This window comes from Xiphophorus hellerii, chromosome 16, assembly GCF_003331165.1.
Source record: "Xiphophorus hellerii strain 12219 chromosome 16, Xiphophorus_hellerii-4.1, whole genome shotgun sequence".
Classification (NCBI taxonomy): domain Eukaryota; kingdom Metazoa; phylum Chordata; class Actinopteri; order Cyprinodontiformes; family Poeciliidae; genus Xiphophorus; species Xiphophorus hellerii.
In genome coordinates, this window is record NC_045687.1 from 19614948 (window position 1) to 19639471 (window position 24524).

General features: G+C 39.6%; 1 protein-coding gene across 1 annotated transcript; it reads right to left on the bottom strand.

Annotated features, from left to right (window-relative positions):
- Positions 1–4971: 4971 nt before the first annotated feature.
- Positions 4972–24441, bottom strand: LOC116735445 (interferon-induced very large GTPase 1-like). The gene is made up of 11 exons (XM_032587365.1): positions 24383–24441; positions 18816–18845; positions 18309–18364; positions 16660–16746; positions 16010–16543; positions 10751–10782; positions 10332–10392; positions 10222–10253; positions 9998–10133; positions 9863–9894; positions 4972–9780 (listed from the first exon to the last, which is right to left on the bottom strand). The coding sequence occupies exons 4-11, from the start codon at positions 16742–16744 to the stop codon at positions 5074–5076; spliced, it is 5619 nt and encodes a 1872-aa protein (XP_032443256.1). The 5' UTR covers positions 16745–16746; positions 18309–18364; positions 18816–18845; positions 24383–24441; the 3' UTR covers positions 4972–5073.
- Between the last annotated feature and the right edge of the window lie 83 nt (positions 24442–24524).

Genomic DNA, 24524 nt, shown 5'->3' on the forward strand with positions numbered 1-24524 from the left:
GCATCTCACTCCTCAGGGCCCAAGTCCAGTTCCCATATTGGACCTCCAGTTTTCTGTAAACTGAATCAATTCAACTATTTCCATTGCAGCAGATTTCCCATTCTGGCAGATTTTCTGATCTTCATCCACTTTGACCCCAGAGACTTTGGCCATAGTTTCCAGCTGGAAGGATGTGTGGGGTTCAGACAAAAGGCTTTTTATAATCTTTTTCAGATTATTTTTTTACTGAAAGCAATGCAGTCAGTAAAGAAGTCATTGTCTTTTCCAGCAGGGCAGTACCAGGTGTAACCCAGGGTAAAAACCACCCTTAATCCCGCCTTTGGTGCTCCGTTGGTTAGAGTGACAGTCAGTCACACTGTGCGTTCAGCCAATCACTGCATCTTGAGTGGTTAATTAGGCCTGCTCCAGCTTTCCCAGTCAGGTGTGAGGGGGAGAGCTGGAGACAAAGGAGCCACAGGTTTGTTCTTCCAAACAATTAGTTTATCTCTTTGTTTATTATGCACTTTTAAAACTCACAATATAAAAAATCATGTAGATCTGAACATCCAGTGATCTTGGAGCCGTGAAGTTGTCATGCACTGAACTATTTATGGAATTGGTGAGTAGTGAACACAAATGTTGTTTGTTTGGTTGGCATGTTGGTGGTGGTAGCCAATGCTAATTGTTTGATCATCAATTGTAGCTTCTTAAATTCAATATGTGTTTAAGATAATGAGATAAATGCTGATATCTTTAATTTGTTTGAAAGATTAGATTGTGGATATAATTGCTTTTATTTCTGTATATAATAACTGAAACAAGTCTAGTTAACTAGCAGGCTGGTAATTTACTGGTCCTGTTTATTTCAATACAGGCCAGGTGACCCTGTTAGGGTTAAAGGATGGCGAGCTTCTGACAACTGGCTGGAGCCAGGAGAACCTGAAATTTACTCCATACTGGTCTGGTAGGAGTCTGATGGTCCATAACATTTCTCCCTCCATCTCACTACATAGACACACAATCCATTATTCATCTCTTCTCTGGTGGAAACAAATTGCACTTGGACATTTTTTCATCTCAAATAACTGAACAATTAAAACATCCATCCATCAGTAAAGAGCCGTTCAGAAGAATCGGTTTATTGAAATCTCACTTCACTATATAGCAGACTTTGGTTACAGCCTTGTCCCACATATGTGACACGTAAGTGATGATAAAAGTTAGACGCAGTCCCCACCATCTGTGAAGTGAAGCACAGCTCAATTTACATGTAGCCATCGGATTTCTGAGGTTTTATGTAGTGGAATTCTATTACTGACTCAGACAGACATCTGCCGCTCACTGGGCATGTTTTGAAATTCCGCGTGCGAGTGAAAGGCGGAGGCGATGTGTGACCGTAGAAACATGTAATTAGTAAGTCACTGATAGGGTTAAATTAATAACTTGTATAAACACTAATCATTACCCTTATGAACCGTTAGACTGTTTATTTGTTCTAGAATGTGTGATGTTTCTGCAGGAAGCATGCCAAAGACTGCCTGGAGCCAGAGTGACCATTGGCTTGATAGAATGAGCAAAGGTTAAGGGTCGTTAGCCCCGGGTCATGGGAACTGCTTCGAGGCCACAGCTGCATAGAGATAGGAGAACTACAATGTTTAGACTTGTGATTGACTGTATGTTGGAAGCTGGGTTTTCCGTTTGCCCCTCCCCCTCTAGACAACAGTTGCAAGTCATTGTAACCTAAGGTCGGACTTAATTTAAATAAATAGCACTGCCGAAGGAGGGTGTGTCAGAGTGGAGTTCTGGAAGACTGAGATGGAGTCTTCCTGGCTCAAACTCTCCACTCAAATACTTCTGAGTGTAAAAATCTTCAATTGCCTTTCTCTTCCTTTCCAGTGTGTGAGAATGTTTAGGTGATAAAACTGACAGTCACGTTATTGATTGGATTTTAATCGGTACGTTTTGCATCCAGTGAAAAAGATGTTAACGAATAAACTGGACAATATGCTGGCAATGTAGTGATAGTATACTTATTTCATTTACTTCAAGAGTGGTTACAAATTTTACATGATCACTTTCTATTACAAAACCTGGAATTTATTTAGAGAAAAACAAATTTACAGGAAATAAGCCATAGAATAACTAAAGAAATAAAGAAAACTAAAAAGAAAGATGGAGGACAAATATTAAGTTGCTTAACAAATTAGTTTAACTCACCAAAGTTTGAAAAATGATAGAATAGAGGGGAGAATCTAAATTGTTGCTCATTTGCAAAAAACATCTAGTTCATGAAATTCACATGTGGTTTATTTTAATGTATTTATTTACTGGATCAATATGATTGTAATGGAACTTAAATATATATGGATTAAGATTTTAATGTTACCATACATGTATAAAATTTTAAAACATGAGAAAATATACCATAATAAACTGATTCTCAACAAAAAATAGAGACTCTTGTACTGAGTCTGGATGCGGAGAAGGCTTTTGACTTGGTCAGATGGTCTTTTCTTTATAAAGTTATGTCCAGGTTCGGGTTCCACCAGACCATAATAGATGTCATTGCAGCTTTATACAATAAACCATCGGCTAGTATTAAAATTAACGGAGACCTTTCTGATCCCTTTACTTTGGAAAGGGGTACAAGGCAGGGATGCTGTGTTTCGCCGCTCCTCTTCGCCCTTTTCATAGAGCCGTTAAGTCAGTGGATAAGACAGAGGACAGACATAGCTGGAGTTCACATGACATCTGGGGAACAAAAGTTGTCATTGTTCGCGGACGATTTATTGTTAACCATAACAAACCCAGCTCAAACTCTACCTGTACTTATGGAGGCGATCGAGGAATATGGTTCGCTCTCTGGTTACAAGATAAACATTACCAAGACTCAGGTTTTAACGATAAACTATAACCCACAGAACAATATTAGGAGCCTGTACAATTGGAACTGGGAAGCAGAATCCATAAAATATTTAGGGGTCACTTTGCCCAAGGATTTTTCCAGGATTTTTTATGTCAACTATGGGCCCCTAATTTCAAATCTGAAATCTGACATACAGAGGTGGAATCTGATCCCTTTCTCAAATTTACACTCCAGAGTGGAGTCGGTCAGAATGAACATTCTCCCGCGCTTCCTATATCTATTTCAATGTTTACCTATCTTGATATCAGAAAGGCGTTTCATAGAGTGGGAAAGATTAATATCTCAATATATTTGGCAGGGGAAAAAGGCAAGGGTTAGGTATAAAACGCTGCAGTTAAAGAAAGAGAAAGGTGGACTGGGTCTTCCCAACATACAGATTTATTACCTTGCAGCTCAGTTAAGACCAGTGCTCTGTCTAAGCTCTCCATCCTACGATGCAAGGTGGAAAGATTTGGAAGGAACAACAATGGAAGGAAAACCTTTAATATCAGTGTTAATGGACAAGGATTTACAAGAGGGGCTGAATATACCACATGAGTCAATGCTACACACAATGCTGGATTCTTGGAGAAAGGTGATTAAAATTTGTGGATTGGGTATCCAGATAAAAATCCTCAGATGGTGTGCATTTGATTCAGCTTTTAAACCGAACAAGATTGACAGAAGATTTAGAGGATGGATCCAAAAAGGACTAACCACTTATTACACATTTACCCAGAAGGGGGTGTTTCAGAGTTTTGAGGAGCTTCAGAGATCTAATTGGCTGGAGAGGGACGACTTCTTTAGATATCTACAGGTTAGGGCCTATTTCAATCAAAATACACGTGACAATTGGGAAACAGCCAAACCTGGACTTTTTAAGGTGTTTTTGTCTTTGTTGAAGTCAGGTTCCTTGCTGTACAATGGTATTCTATCCTCTAAACAAGGTGACACAAACTACATAAGAAACAAGTGGGTAAAAGAAGGAAACTTATCTATCTCAACTGAAGTCTGGGAACAGATTAACAAATCACACTGGATGACCTTGAGCTCCAATACATGGAGACAGTTCTGCTGGAAAAACACTGTTCGATATTTTGTAACTCCAGTTCAGAAAAAACATCGGGGCAGCGGGGACACATGCTGGAGACTCTGTGGAACAAACGGGGCAAATCATCATCACATCTTCTGGGGTTGTCCTGTGATTAAAGTTTTTTGGGAGCAAATGTGTTCCAACCTAAATAACATCTTTACTGAAAGAATCCCATGTAAATGTGAATCCCTATATTTAGGAAATATTTCATTTGATAACTGGACTCTGGATGATAAAAAACTGCTGTTAATGCTTTTGGCAGAGAGCAAAAAGTCAATCACTAGAAAATGGTTAAAGCCTGAAGCACCTACAGTTGAGGACTGGGTCAATATTGTACAGGACATTTACATTCTGGAGAAGTTTTCTTTTTCTGTTCAAGGTCGAAGGGAATCGTTCTTCAGGATCTGGTCTAAATGGACAAACTATGCAAAATCAGTCATTCCTGTGGACTAAATATGTCAATCACAAGCAAATACTGTTGTGCTGTGTATTGTAACCTGGTTTAGGATTATGGCAAAATTATGCTCTTGATTGTGTTTTCGTTTCTTTTTTCCAACAACATAAGAAGAATCAGATCTGACCCTCCTCTACCCCCCACTCACTCTTATGTTATGGATGTTTGGTTACTGTAAAAAAAAAAAACTGGATTGGCTTATGCTATTCCTTCTTATACTTCCTCTGTGTTGGAAGTTGAATTGTACAATGTAATTGTAACTTGCGTTTCCAAATAAAAGATTAAATATTAAAAAAAATAATAAACTGATTCCCTCTGGATACAAAAGGCAAGATGTTTACATATTGTAACCCACATCAAGAGTCATATTTGATATTTCAATGCTTATTTCCTAAATAACACCTTTTGGTGACTAAAAATTATCAGAATAACGATAAAAAACAATAAGACTGAAAAATAATATAAAGTAAAACATACAGCTGTTTGTTTGAAGCCGTTTGAGTTATCCTTCAAGTACAACTCATTCAGGATGTACAAACCTAAGTTAATAAATGATCATTTATTCATTTTGAAGAGCCTTGAACATCATAATTACTGCTCAAACCCACAACTTTGATTAGTTTCTATGAACCTGCAGTTTCTTCACAAACTACACATTTCATCCAGACTTTCAATAGCGTCCTTCTTACTGAAGTTTCTCCAATGCCAAGGAATTTCTCCACTACCCTGAAATTTCAAATCATAGTAGTTTTCTAATTCCTTTTGAAAGTGGCAGATGAACCATTTCCAGTAGGCCAGCATGGAGGCATCAGTTGTAATGCTCCATGAAGCAAACTTTCCTCCTGCACTTAAGTACTGTTTATAGGGAACTGTCCAATTTGATTCATTTGGGCAAAATCTTCTGTCACTAGCAACCAACATGGTGCAGAAATCAATGATCGGCTCAACTGTTCCTTTGTAACGCCGACCATTAACCCCATTTGGTCGATGAAAAGGAACGCTGTGTTTCTCAGGACTGTGGTCCTTCACAGTGTTTGTGCAAACAGCAGCACAGAATGGACACCTTTCCCAGCAGCAGTTACACAGCTGATCAATCAGGATCTGATCAGGCTTCTGCCTGCAGTTATTCACTTTTTCCAGGGAGAGTTTGCTCATCTCTGTTGTGATGCTTTTCAGGCCTTTCTCTATTTCTTCTTTAAGAAATTCAAAATTGTTTATGTCACTGAAGTTTTGACAACTAATGGTATCAAGTGTCAACTTTGGCTTCAGTTTACTAGAAAATTCCTCCACCCACTTTTCTATGTTTCCTTTTCTGTGTTTGAATTTCTCTGTTGCTTCAAACAAAGCCTGACTGATGACTCTGGTGATGTCTTCTATATTTTTCTTAAGGATAGTCTGGACTTTAACTTTCTGTGTCGTGAACATGTATTTCTTTACTTCTTCTTTGATGAAAGCCTCTACTTGAGCTCTTGGATTTCTGATGTAGCTGATGAACCTGCTAAAGTCTTCTTTCTCTGCCAGAGATGCTAACACATGTTTCTCTAATTTCAGTCTGTTCTCACTGAATGCTGGGAAACTGCACATCATCTCTCCAGCAATATGAACTCCAGTCTTGTTACAGACGGATTCAACAGCAGAGACTTTGAGTTTTTCACACATAATTTCTCCAAACACCACAGCAGATGAACTTCCTTTGCAGAAGCTTCTGAAAATGTTGTAATACTCATTTTTCTTGTTGTCCAAATAAGTCAGAGCATCATTGTTGTCTCTGTAGATCTTGTGGGAGTTTAAGAGCCAACCTTCTGCCCTATCAAACACATACAGCGAAAGCTCAACTGTAAACTCCTTCTTGAATACATAGTTTCTCTGAGATTCCATTGTTTCTATTTCAGATTTTATATTTTGAGCCACTTCCTTCAAGTAAGTTGATGTAAAGCCTCTTGTTGCAACAGGTTTGCTCTTAATAGCTGCAACACATTTTTGTTCAACCTCATTAATGAATGATCTGATCAGTTCCTGTTCTTCATGTGGAACAAAAGCCATTTTAACTAATTTCCAGACACCTCCAATGCTCTTCTTCATGGTTATGTAATCAGAATAATCACCACGTTCTGACAGATTTTTGTATTTCTTACTTCTTTTTGACTCATCAATGAGTCCCCATTCAACACCAAGCTCTTGAAGGACAAGATGCTGATCTTCCTCCAACTTAATGTTCTCGATGGGTTTTGTAGCTGAGGTTAATTCCTTAACCCAGTGACTCCAAACAGTGCTGAACTGTGCTTTTAGTTCCTCTTCATCATCAATGCATTTTAACTGGTGAGCAAGCTCTTTGCTCATCTGTAGTAGATTGTTTTCAAACTCTGTCTTCTTCTTGCCAAGCATTTTTCTAGCATTATTTTGCTGGATTAATTCATCCAGTTTTCTTTTCACTCCTCTCACAAGATCATCATGAAACTCTTTGATTTTGGTCTCAAATCGGCCCCGCCATTGAACCAACATCTCTTTGTCTTTGTCATCTTCAAAGTGAGTTGATATACTTTTTGTTACTTCTTCATATGTTTTAGCCATTTCTTCATTAAGGTAACTGAGCTCAACTTTGTCCAGTTGGCCTTTTTCAATTCTGGGATGAAGTTGGTTTTCAATGTTCAGCATCTCACTCCTCAGGGCCCAAGTCCAGTTCCCATATTGGACCTCCAGTTTTCTATAAACTGAAATTTCCTGGGTGTTTTTGAAACTAAAAACAAAGTGTTCATTCATCAAGGCGTTCCACAGGTCCTGAATTTTGGTGCTGAAATGTGACAGAGTGATTCCAGTAGACTGTTTGGCTTTAGACAAGATGATGGACTTCAGTTCTTGGACACTCTCACTATAACCTGGATTTGGAGGAGCCATTGGTGGACTTCCCTCCCACAGCTGAGCAAAGTATTTCACATCTTTTTGCACATCAAATGCGATGACATCACTGAAGTACTCAACATCACACACTTCCTCTTTGGCAGCAAGTTGAGCCATCTTGTCCAGTTTTTCTTGCAGCCGTCTCTTTCCGTCCATGTTTTTCTCTGCTGCTGTAATATCTGTGACATTCTGATGGACAAACACACAACTTGGAGAAAGCTTGACTTTCTTCATCCTCATGAAAGCCTGAACAACAATTTGTAGGATGTCTTGCATGTCAGCTGGATTCTCACCTAAGATGTTGATCAGTGTCATGTTTCCCAGACCAACAACAAATGTTGCAAGTTCATTGTCATGATGAAGGGTAGCATTCCCTGCTAACTCAAGAGCTCGCAGTCCTTCAGTGTCTACAACTAGAATGTAGTCAAACTGGTATTCATCCTTGTTTTCCTCTGACAGCTTAACCAGTTGCATGTAGGCACCCTTGGTGCACCTCCCAGCACTGACTGCAAACATGGCATTCAGCATTGTTGACTTTCCGCTACTTTGTACACCCAGAACTGACAGCACAAAGACTCTCTGGTCACCGAGTTTCTTGATGACTTCCTGTAAAAGATTAGAGATCCATATTAAAGGCACATGGCCTGCATCCCCATCCATCAGCTCCATCGGGTGTCCTGATATCATCAGATCTGCAGCCAGCTCAGGGTATTTAGTCCAGTCAGGCTGTTGGCCCAGCGATGGTTTCTTCAAAGATTTATGGGCTTCATAGATCTGTCCCATCTCTCTGAAGATGTGTTCCAGACCAAAGGTTGCTGATTGAAGCTTTTGTGACAACAGTTCAAGCTCAGTTTGTTTGTGTTTTAATTGAGCAGATTTGTCATGTTTTTTCTTCAGGACCAAGACTTCTGACCAGGTTTCATCATAGTTTTGGAGAATTGAAGAGAGATCATCTGTGGAGAGGGCATCTATAAGGATCTGAGTCCATGTCAGGAAATATTCTCTTTCTTTTGGTGGCAAACTCTGGAGGCTCTGAGTGAACGACCTCATCAGTTTACTGTCGGACACATCACACTGTTTCTCTCGTAGTTTCATCAGCTCTTGAATCTTCTGGCCCTTTTTTTTCTCAATGTCTCCCTTTAGATGATGCAGCTCTTTATTGATTTTGCACCAGTTGGACCAAAGTTGACCTTGGCAGGGAAGATATTTCTTTTTGATTTTGGCAACGTCCATCTTTTCAATCAATTCAACTATTTCCATTGCAGCAGATTTCCCATTCTGGCAGATTTTCTGATCTTCATCCACTATGATCCCAGAGACTTTGGCCATAGTTTCCAGCCGGAAGGATGTGTGGGGTTCAGACAAAAGGCTTTTTATAATCTTTTTTAGTTCTTCAGAAACATCCGACTGGCTTCTTTCTTTCAGCCCTAGTTTGTATTTTTGTGGTTCCATCTGAACTGCACTACAGTCATTATCTGCATTGAGGATGATTAGAGGCTTTGAAGACTTGTACAGGGACTCAATAACTGCACTGCTTTCCTGGCTTTTCTCCAAAGCTGGTATCAGAACAACAATGACTGATGACATTTCAGTCAGGATTTCACGCTGTTTTCCAATTGCTAGAGAATCCCCATGAAGATTACAGAAGGCAATGCAGTCAGTAAAGAAATCATTGTCTTTTCCAGCAGGGCAGTACCAGGCAATCTCTGCCACGCCATCCATCAAATGACGAGATTTGGTGCTGCCTTTACAGTTCCTGTGGAAGAATGTGTCATGGCGGTCATTGACCAAGGCATTCATCAGCTGAGATTTGGACAAAGACATGGAGCCCAGTCTGAAAAATGAAACCATGGGAATCTCAGCTTTGTAGATCGGCATGCTCTTTATGGTGACAGTGATTGCATTTTCTTTGTTTGTGCTTATTTTCCATGTTTTTGTTATTTGTCTGAACGTCCACAAAGGACACTCAAGATTTGTTGTGTGAGGATCAGGAACAAGCAGCGGTAAGGCATACTGACACTGTGACAACTTTGTGATCATTTTCTGTTTAAAGAAGCTGTCTGAGCAGTGAAATACTGCCATTTGAACATCCATTGGGTGCACATGATTCTTTTTTGACTGATCTGACTCTGTGTTAGTGCTATAAAGAGCACTAAAGTCACCTTTGCCTGTATTCTTGTTTTTGGACACTAGAACAGCTTTTGAATTGCTTACATCTGAAGTTATTTGTCGCACAGGGATGTATCTGGCTCTATAGTCTAGCGTCCATAGCCTCTGAAGAAAAGTACAAACTAGATCTTTCTCCGAAACTTCATTGGTCTGCTTGATGGGTGGACCTATCTTAAGAAATTCTGCTGGGGACCATTTGTTTGTAAGTTCAAGCCTTTCAAACAGCATTTCAGTCTCTTTTATAAGCATTCGTTCTTGTTCTGCAGAAGAATTGTATAATGGCTGGAAAGAATACAAGGATTAAAATTAATCTCAGGAAGCACAAAACAGCAAACATAAACCATTAAAAATAAAGATTTCTGACCTTTTCTTTGTTCCAATTCATATGAAGGGCACCTGCAATTTATTTAATAATTTACTAACAATTTATTTTCCAGATTAGTCAAATGCTGTTTTTTTTTGACAAAACATTTTAAGTGCATAAGAAATGATGATATACCAGAAATGATAAAAGGTTGTGTGGATGAATGTTGTTGTAAAATCTTGCTCTCCTGGCTTGGTTCCCAAGTGTTGATTCCAGACTTTTTTCCTCTATCTTCATCATTCATCTCTAAGCCTTTACCATCATCTTGTTCCTATTACAAAGATGTATAATTATTACTGTACGAATCCTTCTTTTAGTGATTGGAATTTAAATGTACTACTAATATGATCAAACATTACTGTAGTCTCAGTTTCACTCTTCTTTTGTCCTGCTGAGAGATAAAAGAAAAAGACTCATTACACGACCTTTATAGCAAACAGAGTTAGGGGTGTCATTCACTTAGTTTTACCTTCCTTGCTTTGTTCTCTGCTGTCATCATTCATGTCTGAGTCTTCACCGTCAAAACTTGCCTTAACAAAGAAAGCATAGTACTTAAATAAATATTAACCAGTCAGTGTTTGGAAATAATCTTGTAAATGGTAAAGATCAAACTGGCAAAACAAAAATTCTTATCAGATCAACCTAAAGATGTTCAATCAGACACTGTATTCACCCTAGTAAAGCAGTTTATCATTTTATTATTATTATTTTAAAATATTTACAATTCTAATTTGCATTAGATATAATATAAATTAGAATAATTTGCATATTTAAGAAAAAGATCTGAGTTCATTTCCCAAATGTGAACTTAAAAAAAAAAAGAAAATAGTAAATCAGCAAACAGTTTCAAAACATCCAAACAGTAATTACAAAGTAATTTCAACATACCTTTAATTTATTTTCACTCTCCTTTTTTTGTCCTGTAGAATTATGTAGGAAAACAAAAAGCAGTGGATAAAATTACAAAAGAAAAATTGATAATATAACCAATATTAATATTAATAATCCTAGCAGTATGCTACCATGAGCTAATGTCTTGTGGGTGGAGTTCTTTGGTCACAGTTATCAATGATTGGTCTGGCTGGGTTTTAAGATTTAAAAAATGTTTAATATGCTGCACATTTACTAACCTAACTTTAATGCTTTTGTATAATAGCATGAGCACCCTGATATAATTGAATTTTGTCACTAGCAAAGCATGTTAATGGTGGAAATAAAAGAGATAATACCAACTGGGTAAAAATTGTTAGGCATTTGTTCCCTTGTTATGATAAAGTGAGAACTGTGACATCACACTCAAAAACTGGCAGCAAGTTAAACAAAAAGACAATGGTGTCAGCAGCCAAAGACAAAAGTGTGAAATGTCTGTGCTACGTGAGAAGAAACACAGTTATTGATACATATAACAGAGCAAACAAGATGAAACAAACACTAATTTGTTCTAAACTAACTTTGACTATTTCATATACATGGCTTTCTAAATCTATAGAGCTTTGGAACTGACGTCACTGTGTGTGACGTTTATGTCTCGCACAGTCGCTCGGCGCCATCTTTTGAGGCCATAGACCAAAACAAACTTTATTCCGCCGTTTTCATTGTGTTACCGACCGCAACGAAGTTTTTTTCAAGTTGGATATTTTATTTTCCCGCTCCACGGAGTAAGGAGCGTTTAGCTCAAGGTTGATCCAATTTATGAACGCTAATTCCGGCCAGCTGTTCTCTACCGCTCTCTCCTCAAGCGCTCGGAGGTTTGGGGACCGTCAATTTCCGAACCAAACACTTCTGTAAATAAATGCCTTGCCTTGTGACCAACTGATACAAAAAAGTGGTAATTCATGCTATTACTCGAGACACACTATCCTCTATTAAAATTTTAAGTCATATTCAATATTTTAAATAATTGTAATATTAAATGTTTTCTTCAATAGCTTCCAAATCGTGTGCCCCATTAACTCAAAATCAGTGTGAATTTGTTCTACTAGACTGTATAGATCAGGGATCTCAAACTCCAGTCCTCCAGGGCCGCTGTCTTACAGTTTTTACATGTGTAACAGGCACACAACACTGGAATGAAATGGCTTAATTACCTCCTCCTTGTGTAGATCAGTTCTCCCAGTCTTGTTAATGACCTAATTATTCTATTCAGCTGTAGTGCAGCAGAGGCACATCTAAAAGTTGCAGGACAGTGGCCCTTGAGGCCTGGAGTTTGACACCCCTGGTATAGATGAAGCACACTCATCTTTATTACATTTTGACCCCTTTTTTATTTTTTTTACAAATTTTATATTTAAAAAAATGTTTACATTTTTTTTCAGAAAATGTATTACATCAGATGATCATCACATTTGTTACCTGTAAAGACAGGATCTATTTCATTACATGTTCACTTCTTACCTGAAATATGTTAAATACAACAAATATTTACTTAAAGTGTGATCTATTTCATTAAATTTACTTGTCACCTTTGCTGTTTACTCTGAACTGTTTAATTACACATTAAACATTTAAAGATGGACTCTTCCATCTGGTTTGACTGTTTACATTAAATGTATACTGCAAAATGTCTGATTATATAATTGTTTACTTTAATCACACACAGTGTTTATTTAAAAATATAATCTTTCATTACATGTATGTTTGTTACATACATGTAATGTATTAAAATGTAATATTTTAAATATTAAATTTTCACTTAAAATGTGATTCATTTCATCACCTGTTTACGTGCAACTTGAAGTGCTTGAATCGAACGTTTCATGAATGTTTAACACATTAAATTATTTAATGAGAGAAAACAGCCACTTCCAGCTGTACACATAATTCAACACAAATGGTTCATGTTCCTCTTCAGAGTGTGCAGCCTTGCAGAGCTCCTCTCCGGGGGTTTCCTCCTCAGCCTCTCCAACCTGCTCCTCTTCTACAGTCTCCACTCAGTCTCTGTAACTTGTTGATCCACCATGGTCTTGCTGTATCTTCTCTTTGATTGACGCGCATGTCGGTCCAATGTTATGGCGTTTACCTCACAGTGACCCAGATTCAGTCAGAATTGAGCTCATCCATTTCATACGTCGGTTTGCCTTGAAGAGGACATATCAGAACACACATCAGTATTAATACTGTAAATTTGATAACACTTGTAAAATAGTTTACTTCACAATAATGGGATAACCTCAATGTCCACTGACAAAACTCGGACTATGCTACATAAGATAAGATAAGATAAATCTTTATTGTCATTGTCACAAGGACAACAAAATTCAAAGGGTGCCATCAGTCGGTGCACTTGCCCAAAAACAAAAAATAACTGTCTCACAATTCACACACAACGCAAGAATCAACAAACAACTGGCAAAAAAAAAAAAGAACAGCTACATTCTCACATACATCATTTATGATGATTAATGGTTGTTTTTGATTGCATTTAGTTTTGTTATTGCTATCGAGTAGAAACTGTCTCTGAGACGGTTGGTTCTTGTTCTAAAAAATCTTCTATTCTAAAAAATAGAAGCCTGACCTAAACAAGGTTGACCCACTTAAATGAACTCAACGTAACTAAACATGAGTACACCCGGACAAAATCATAGCAAAAAAATTATGACACAACACCAACAAAGCGAATTTAGACACTCACCAGAATGGACATGTCTGGAGCAAACTTGTAGATATCTTGGGATGTTGGAGAACATAATATCAGGACGTCTCACTGCTGATACCCCGGCCATTCGTCACCTTTTCGTTAGCTCCGATAGCTTAGCCTCCTCGCGTTGTTTACAGACAGTAAAACAGTGAAACGAAAGTCCGTTTTCCATCTTTTTACCGTTTCGGTCGTGCCATTGGACATTACATCCAATAACGTAGCAAGTTCGAATCATTGCTAAATAATTTTCAAATAAAATAATAATCAAAATATCTGTGAGACAGTCGTTTTGTCGGTTATGTATATGGCCTCACAAGATGGCGCTCATATCCCTACGCCTAGAGCAGTGACGTCACGTTCCAAAGCTCTATACTGTATAAACATGTGCAAAGTACAGGTCGTATGTCTACGACCTTCGTAATGTCTACCCTTTTCTTTCCAAGAAAGGGTAGTGGAGTAGCAATCTATGTAATATTTAGTTTCACAGTACAAATGTTGATTTCTAAATCTTCCCATAATCCTGAACAATTTAAAACTTTAAATATACATTTAAAGCACAAAACCAGTAGGCACACACTGTTCCTAAACAAACCTCTAAGCAAAGTACTTCTCCTTCTACATCTGCTGGGAGACTAGACTACTTCTTTTTCCAGCTCAAGACCATGGCCAGATTTGGAGGCACTGATTCTCATTCCAGCCACTTCACACTCGACTGCGAACCGCTCCAGTGGAAGCTGTAGATCATGACCTGATGAAGCCAATAGAACCACATCGTCTGTAAAAAGCAGCGATGCGATCCTAAGGTCACCAAAATGAATCACCTCAACACCTTGGCTGAGCCTAAAAATTCTGTCCATAAAAGTAATGAACACAATCGGTAACAAGGGCAGTCTGGGTGGAGTCCAACTCTCACCGGAATCAAGCCCGACTTACTGCAGACCAGGCTCTGGCACCGGTCATAGGGACCTAACAGCCCCTATCAAAGGACCCGGTACCCCATAGTACCTTAGAAGCCCCACAGGGCTGGCCGAGGGACATGGTCGAATGCCTTCTCCAAGTCCACGAAACACATGCAGACTGGTTGGGCGAACTCCCATGCACCCTCCAGGACCTGAGGGTGTAGAGCTGGTTTAGTTTTCCACGACCAGGACAAAAACACTCTGCTCTTCCTGAATCCGAGGTTCAACTTTCCGACAAACCCTCCTCACCAAGACCCCTGAATAGACCTTACCATGGAGGCTTAAGAGTGTGACCCCCCTGTAATTGGAGCACACTCTGCTCCTTTTGAATAGGGGGACCAGCACCCCAGTCTACCAATCCAGGGGAACTGCTCTGTCTATTCATTATGGCAGAGTCGCATCAACCAACACAGCCCTACAACATCCAGAGCCTTAAGGAACTCCGGGCGAATCTCATCCAGAAGGATGCATTGCCACTGAAGGGCTTTTTAACGGCCTTGGTGACCAGAGAATGGACAGCCTGATCCAAAGTCCCCAGACTCCGTTTCCTCAATAGTAGACATGTTGTGGGATTGATGGTGGGTCAGTCCTTTGTGGACATTCACTGACCCACAACATCCATAGTTGAGGTCAGCAGTACACCTTCCTCACTATAAACAGTGTTGGTGCTGTACTGCCTCCCCCTCCTAAGATGCTGGATGGTGGACCAGAATCACCCCGAACCCTACCCCAACCCTAACCCAGTCTGTACTCCACATGGTCAGTCCTCCCCTGGACAGAAGTTCAAACTGAATGCAGCTTTTTTTTTCTGTTCAAATTGTCAACCCGCCACAGTGGTGGGTTGGCAATTTCCATGCTAATTTCCACTAAGATTAACGGTCTTAGTGGAAAGACTAAAGACTAACGGTCTTAGTGCTGTCAATCACTCCTGTGCTCACCCCCTCCCACTTGCTCTTTGCTAGGCTACAGCTGGTTCACCACAACATATGCTGCTACAAATGCTAAGGACAGTTAGCATAGCCATGGATGATAGCAGATAAACTTACTGTCACAGTTTTACTGTGACTGTAAGTCATTTTTCTACCATTGGCACAATGTGTAGCGTACAGGAGGCTGATTGACAGTGCGAAGACCTTCCCCTTGGTTCTGATTGGTTGTGACAGTTTAATATGGCCAAAGCATACTTTTTGTAAAAGTTACATATTGCAGCTTTAAGCCACAGATAACCAATTTGTATGACTACCTCATTTCACAGGACAGGTACTTTTAGCCTTTGAAATAAGAAATAGATTTATTTTAAGTGACCAAGCAATGGGTTTATTAAGAAGATGACTATTGCAGATGAAACAAACTTTATAAATCTTGTCTATAACTATTTTAAAACCAAAAGTACCAAAATACTATGAGATTTAAATCTGTTCTATGTAAATTGTAAACTGGAGCAGGATCTTGGGGGATGAAACAGATATTCTTAAGAGGATCAAGGGCTTTCACAATAATTTGCACTGCAAGTAAAAAAATGATTAGTTATCCTCAGATTAAAAGTCTTACCTGTTCTCAATGTTTCATCAAGGTTGGTTTCTTTTCCTTCAGTCATCCGTCTACTTTCAAAAACCATGGCATCTATTTTTTGCAAAAGACTTATTATCTCGTTTATGTCTGTCATACTTCTTGTACATGTATGATTTCTTTTTTCAGAAAAACTGCTCTTTGCTTTCAGCTTCTGAATTTCACTTTCACAAATTTCTTCTGAGTCATCATGAGTCACAACTGTCATCACATAAGAGCTGTGCTCTTTTCCCAGTGTTTTTTCTAACCACTGCATTCCAGAAGTATACTGGTTTTCATGCTGGTCATTTGATACCAGCAAGATAAAGGCACAATCTTCTGGAATCTCTGGAAACGTGTCAATACTTGGAAACCCAAGCATGTTAATCACAGAGATCTGACGACCCAATAGGTCGTACAGTCTTGATGAAAACTCTTTCTCATGTATCGCCTGGTCATGGTCCAGTAAGATGTTTTTTGATCCAATCTCAATGGAATTTTTGTTTCCAATTAATATAAGTGTGAGTTCAGGATTCACTGAAAAATAAAACATAACTACAGTTTAATGGCAGAATTTGTTATAGAAGCCTTTGTAGGAATAAACAACTAAAATATTTATGAAATCACAGCATTTATGATCCCAGAAGTCTTACCTGCATTGGTTGCTGACATATTTTCAATCCGATCTTGAACCATTTTGTCACTGTTCTCTAAGTGTTGAGCGTCATGGCTATTCATGACTATAAAAAAATCCATAAATTAACCCATTATCAAACAGTAAACATAGTTATATGACATAGTACTTTCTAAAATAAAAATCTATTGGTTCCACATACTGTTATCAGCCATCATATGCCCTCACCGGCCATTTTATTAGGTACACCGTGCTAGTACCGGGTTGGACTCCCTTTTGCCTTCAGAACTGCCTTAATCCTTCGTGAGATAGACTCAACAAGGTACTGGAAACACTCCTCAGAGAGTCTGGTCCATATTAACATGATAGCATCACAGAGTTGCTGCAGATTTGTCCGCTTCACATCCATGATGCGAATCTCCTGTTCCACCTCACTCCAAAGGTTCTCTACTGCAGTGGTCCCCAACCTTTTTAGTCGCGCGGACCAGTCAGCCCTTTGCAATTTTGCTGCGGGGGGGGGGGGGGGGGTGGTAGTACTCCGATGTTGTTTTGTTACTCGTTCTGCTGCTGGTTGGCTCAATTTTGACGCGTAAGACGTAACCTGTAAAAATCCGGTTTAGGATTTTCAAAATAAAAGATCCGGAAGTAGTTCATTATTTCTTGCCCGGTACCGGTCCGCGGCCCGGTGGTTGGGGACCACTGCTCTACTGGATTGAGATCTGGAGACTGTGCAGGGCATTCGAGTTCAATGAACTCTAATGGCAATCAGTCTGAGCTGATTGGCGCTTCTTGACACTATACACTTGTACCACTACCACCAGCCTGCTGTAGCACATCCTCCTCAAGGTTCCACATGTTATATGTTCAGAGATGCTCTTCTGCATAATTTTGTTGTAACTAGTGGTTATTTGAGATGATGTTGCAATCCCATCAGCTAGAAATAGTCTGGCCATTCTCCTCTAAATCAACAGAAGACCCAGTGCCACTACTGCCATCTAAGAACAGGAAACTGAGGCTACAATTCACACAGGCTCACCCAAACTGGACAATAGAAAATTGGAAAAACATTGCCTGGTCTGTTGAGTCTCAATTTCTGCTGCGACAGTCATCAGATCTCAATCCAGTAGGAAACCTTTGGAATGAGGTGGAACCGGAGATTTGTATCATGATGTGAAGCCGACAAATCTGCATCAACCTCATGATGCTGTCATGTTAATATGGACCAGACTCCCTGAGGGATGTTTCCAGTACCTTGTGGAATCTACGTCACGAAGGATTAAGGTAGTTCTGAAGGCAAAAGTGGATCCAACCCGGTACTAGCAAGGCATACCTAATAAAGTGGCCGGTGAGTGTAAGAACATTTGGATAGAAACTTTTACAATTACTTTGGAATTTGATTTATTGACTCATTTCATTTGAGTTCACCAATCCTCCTTCAACTAAATGATCTTCTTCTTTATTATCTCAAAACTCTACCTAACTCTATTCTTCCTGCCTGGAAAACATTTCAATATGAAGGAATATGGCCTACTTGCATGCCAGACAAGATGTGCACCTTGACAATAACCCCACTCCCCCACCACCACCACCACCACCACCACATGTAAAAGAACAAACATTAAAAAAAGCATGTCGATACTTTATGCCTAAATTTATTTCATTGCTTACCTCCAAACCTTCCTTGGATCTGTCTTTAAAGTTTATGCTTCCAGCAGCTACCTATCCTAAACAAGCAGGGTGAACAGGTTAGGGAGTACGCTTCAACTGAATTAATATTATAACATAGTATAGAAATTATCCAACTGAAAAAGAGCTAAAGTTTAATGTCAACATTTTCTCTTTTTTCTCAGTATCACAGGCATCATCTCTCTCCATTGCCTTGTCAGTGATGCATCTTACTAATACTGTTATGCAAAAAGCCAATAGTTAGATAGTAACCTGAGTGTGGCTGACAGGACTGTTAAGACTGATAAATTTTACTTATTTGTGCTAGCAAAATCAGGATTTGGGCTTTATATCACTCTTTAAGGTGAATATGAGCTTTTCTATCTATCCTAGCGTTTGAGATGATTTTCAAACTTCATAGTTCAAGAAAAAAGAATTAGAATCTGGAAACCTATTTAATGCAGAAAAATATACAATATAATGTATGGTAAGAACAGAGAAATAGTTTACCGTTTCAGTTCTGGACCACACCTATACGTCCTTATGGGAACAAACATAGTAAGTAGTAGTAGTAGTAGTAACAATAAGATCTAACTCCTCTTAAGGCTCCAAAGTATTTAAGCTACGTCCAAAAGGGTGTTCCCTTGAGAAGTCAGTTCCTTAACATGTTTATTCAGTGCTGGGTGTCAGCAACTGGGTCTACTTGTTTTTCAATTTGCATAGTGTTGCATGTAATGTGTAGATAAAAATAAGAATTTTCTGCTACAGCTGCCTGAGGCAGACGACCTTTGACCTAATCAACACATTTTAACACATTGCAATCTGATTAACATAATGAAAACTTAAAAACCCTAACATGTAAACATGATCCTTGTCAAGAGAAGTGGAGTTTTGATGATTATACTGAGCCCTTTGTGACAACTGATGAAGAATCTGCATCTTCACATCCCAGACGAACCTCTTCTCTTTCCAGGGTCAGGCAGAGAGAGTCATGAAACAGGAGGAGCAAGTTTCCTGGAAGAAGAGGAAGTAAGTTTCCATCCTGCAGATGTATAAAAATAGTTGAGTCAATCCCTTTTTCAAAGCATGAAAGTTTTTAAGAATGAAATCTAAACATTTTGAATAATTGGATAAGACCCAAAGTAAAATACTTATATTAATATTGGTTTACTTGTGAGAATACTTACACTTACACTTGTGGGAACACTTACAAGTAAAACAAGTAACTGTAACTTTGGTATCAAATAATTACAATAATAGATTATTCTTGGTTTCTTTTCAGAAAACATCTGTAATAACTCACATTAAGATTATAATAAAAGTAATTAATAAGTTATGGTTATAAAATTATAAATGAATGCTAAATCAGAGAAGCTAAAGAAGTTATAAATGCGATTTTGACATTGAACTTGATATGGTGTGTAGAAGGTGTAACTGCAATTAAAGATCACTGATGCTGTGTTGGAGGTAGATGGGAGGTGAAAGGTTAAGGGAAAAAGGGGAACTAACAGGAGGGCAGAGATGATCAATTCCTTATTTGGAAACAGATTGTTGAACGACTAAAACTTTTCAGAGAAAAGGTTGTATAGGCAATGGACATAGGAGGATTATTGGGCAATTCTGAGACATTAGCACAGACATCAAGACATAATGTCTCTAAGACAGTGATGAATATGAGATCATCTGTCCAAGCAGTCAGACAATGAAACAAACACAGCAACAGTGCTAGCCATTGCAAACGCATCTGTAGGGTGGATAAACCCTATAAAAGGTGAGTGCAAAAGAAGAACCTTTGGTTGGATCCTCCAGGCAGCTTCGAGCCAAGATCGAGATGGACAAAGAACTCTGCAGCTGAAGAAGAGCCGGGGCCACAGAGAAGACTGTCCTGTGCATGGGGACCAACCCGTTAGCCCCACAACATGTGGCTTCAAATCGCACTTCTCTCATCAGCTGGGTTCAGACCCCAAAGACGAAGACCAAGGCAAAGATGAAGATAAAGACAAAGAACAAAGGCAAAGAAGAACTGGTGCCTTCCTTCCATGAGGTCAGCTCATCTACATCTCAACGGACCAGAAAGATCATGAGACAAGTTGAAGGGAGCTTCAGAGTCGCAAGACAAGAAGCTGAGGAACGCTACACACATGAGGAAGTCATCCTAAGACCCGAGACCTGCTGCTATAAGTCAGTACTCTTCCTGCCAGCACCCAAGTCCCGTGTGACCTCAACCATCCATGCAGAGACAAAAGCTCATCAAACCAACAGAGATCCCTGCCTTCATCAATCAACTTCCTCCTACTGCTACAACACCTTCTTCATCATCAGAACAGGTCTGGGGTTCGAAACACCAAACTCCGTCCGTCTCTCTCAAAGGTTCCCTTTTTAGTTCTCAGTGTCAGCATTAGGGAAAGATAGACTAGATGATTGATTTTACTTATTTGATTATTTCTGCTACTGAATTAAGCTGTACTGACCCTTGCAAAACTGCCTTACTAATAAAATATTTAGCATAAAGAAAATCTAAAAGATGTTGTGGACATTCAATTAATGAGTCATCTTAAAGTTCTTTGATGGTGGTAAAAATAACTATGATGTTTGATTCTGGAGAGGAATAGATGAAAAATGTTGTATAGGTTGCTGGTAGCCCAAAACTATATGTAAAACAACATCCTTGGGACCCACCCGAGTCACTAAAACCAACCTGGTTCAGTAACAAATGCAAGTTGTAATATAGAGAAAGAGCGACCGTTAACAGGTGTGCTCTGTGAAACTAGTTGGCTGTAGGCTGCTCAGTCTGGCTAATTCACAGGGGGAAGAAGGTTGGGACACCTGGATGGAGGTCGTCAGAAACCAGGCGAATCTTTTCTCGATGCCAGCTTAAACAGAGTTTACTTCAGTTCTAGACAGGGTAAATCTCAGCAGATTTAGGAAACTCAATTCACCCGTTAGACGGAGAGCTGGTAGCACATCTCCCCTCTCAGAAGAGGAAGTAGAGAGTGAGAGAGTAGAGAGAAGGGGTGGGTGTTGCGCAACACAAGTGGCGCCTGAACAGGGACCTGACATGAACAGGGACTCATGACGAATAATAGTAGGAAAGGCCCTTGTTCTAGGTGTGTAAAAACAGAAGTGTGATTCTGAATAGCGCACTTAGTGTGATAATCCTAAGGGAGTAGGATTACCAGTGACTGTCCAAGAGACGACCGCAGTCACCACCCTCGCAGTAACTGTATGGCGTGCAGGTGAGGAAGAGCTCTTACTGAGGATAAGTGACCAGATCCAGACAATGAAGCTAGCAACCAAGTAGTCTGTTTTGCATCCCCACCTGAGGCGCTACAGGGGGCTTTGCAGACAGACAACTCGAACCAACAGACTGTTCGAGTTGAGGAACCTGTCATGTTCCGTGTTTTTCTGTGTGTTTATTTTGAGTTTCCTGTGTATCTGTGTCTCCATGTTGTCCTGTCTCCCTTTGATTAGTCCACAAGTGTTTCCCGTTCCCTGATTATCTCCTGTGTATTTAGTGTCACCTGTGTGTCTGTGTCTTTGTCGGGTCCTTGTCTAGCTGTTGTCTCACTTGGCGTCCAGTTCCCTGTCGTCCGTGTGCCCAGTCACTCTCCCATCCTTCGTGTACCGGTTGCTACCAGCGTCGAGCCCAGGCTTCCGCTCGGCCGTGCTACCCAGCTTTTGGATTTGGTGGACTGAGTACTTGTTGGACATTATTCATTAAAAACATTTATTTCTTCACATCCTGGGTCTCCCGTCTGCTGTCTTCACCAACTCATACCGTTTCATGACAGAACTGTGATGGATGATCACTCCGAGGAGGAAAATCCCCAGGAAGAATCCCCAGGAAGAATCCCCAGGAAGAATCCCCAGGGAAGAAACCGGAGGAAGCCGGCCACTCAGATCCCTTGAAAAATGAAGAGACCTCAACAGAACTGCATCAGCTTTCTACACAGCTACTGTGAATCAGACCTGAAGCAAGTGGAGAAGTTGGTTCCAAGAATGAGGAACTGACACATTAATCCCTGACAAAGAAATGTTGGCTCACTCTTGCTGGATTGGTTCGTGATGTAATGCTGACAAGAAAAGAAAAGATCAACCTGCAAGCATGCACAAGAAACAGAGAAAAGTATCATCAGCTGACGATGGATGAGGAAGTACACCGCATCCTCCACTGCAGAGGAACTCCATTCATGTCACAGAAAGCAGGGAGGCGAAGACACTTCTCCTTTTTGCCCAGAGAAGGAAAGGGGAAGTTGCAGCGCAAAGTGTCATTAAAAACATGGCAGAGAGTTTGGATTAAATCTCAAGATTGGCCTGCAGCCACAGTGATCAAGCTGAGATTCAACTCCCAAGGTTTTGTAAAGGAAGTACTGAACTGCAACACAGTACTACTGATGAAGAAAGGGGTCCATGAGGAAGCAGTGCTCAAGCCAGTTCTTAGCTAAAGTGAACCAGAACATTACAAGAAGATGGCCAAAGAATCAAGCACCATCCCATCCTATATTAGACTGGCCACTATTACAGGGTGGTTGCTGTTCAAAGAACAACTTCAAGGCTGTGGACTGGGAGGGCCCTGAAGAAATTGGACTATGCTAAAGAAGAACTCCTGTCACAAACTGATGGATCAAACTGGAAAAGGGGCTGAATGTGATATCAAACCAAACACAAGCTGAATTCACCCCTCGATGCATGGCATCAGACGCTTATTTCACAAGCCACACTGTAGACAAGCAACCTGAAGACATAACTGTGCCCCACACAATGGATTGCATCCAAAGAAAGAACTGTTTTGGTTTTTGGGGTTTTTTTCCACCTTCATCACACTTTAACCTGGAAAGGGAAAGGGTCGACACTTTCCTCCCAGGACCTGGCAACTGTTTCATCCTGATATCCAGAGCACATGTCCTGGATATTCAACGCTGTAAGTTTTGATGAAGGGGCCCAAAAACTGCAGTTTTTTAAAATGGGACAATTCCTGATGCCTCCGACAACTCCAGTACCCCTTAACGACCCCAGCTACGGGAAAGGATCACAATTACGGATAAAGCGTCATGCTGCTTATGCTTTTTGCATTGCTCTGCTGAATGTCCAAGATTTGTTGTTGTTTTTTTGAGGCCTTCTGCCTCAGCCCATCTTCCCTTCCCTAAAGGTTGCTCTGCATCCCCAGAACCAGAAACAAACGAGGAGAAGCAGCATTCAGCATCTATGCACCACAAATTTGGAACAAACTTCCAGAAAACTGTAAAACAGCTGAAACACTGACTTCTTTTAAATCTCAACTGAAAACCCACCTGTTTAGAATTGTATTTGAAATGTAATCAATTACAAATTTATTGATGTAACTTGACTTAATGATTGATTCTATATTGCATGGTGATTCTGTGTTTGTTATGATGTAAAGCACTTTGAAATGTCTTGCTGCTGAAATGTGCTATACAAATAAAATTTGATTGATTGATTGATTGATTAAAGGACCCTCCCACACCCTGAAGAACCGGCAGTTCATCCAGCGAAGGGGGTGTTGCACAACAACATCCTGTAACAGCTGATTTTATTCATTTATGCTGTGATGCTTATAAAACTAAACAAATGTATTTCTGTGATTGAATGCAAATGTTGATGTATGTAAACAGCGCTGCTATGTTGCCATGTTCCTCTTGAAAAAGAGATTATAGATCTCAGCGAGGATTTTTATCTGGTTAAATAACGGTTATCATTATTAAAAGTATTACTTAAACATTTAAAAAGATCCATCAATTTTTACCTTGTACATGGAAGGTTAAAACTTATTCAGTTTTTTGTGCTGTGTGGTTTATTCAGTACAACAAGGAAGTCTGTCAGGTCAGTACATTATCTGTTAGGATGTGGCGAAGAATAAAATCTGATTTTGTTTTTGCATGTTATAATTCCAAAAGGATATAAATTACATGTGGTAGAGGAGAAATACATTCTTAAATGTTCACTCTTGCATTCTTTTTTAACTGTTGGACAAATTAGTAAAACGTTTTTGTAAAAATAATATTTTAAGACAAGATCTGATTTACATCATTGTGAAAACTTTCAAAATCTCCACATACCTCGTTTCCTTGTTACTCACTTGGCACGACGTCTGGACCACAGACCACAGCAGAATGTGTCTCTGTTTCTGTTTAGCCAGAAATCGTCTGGATTATTGTTTTGATGCATCGTCCCCTAACAAACTCCTCCTCCTGTCTATTG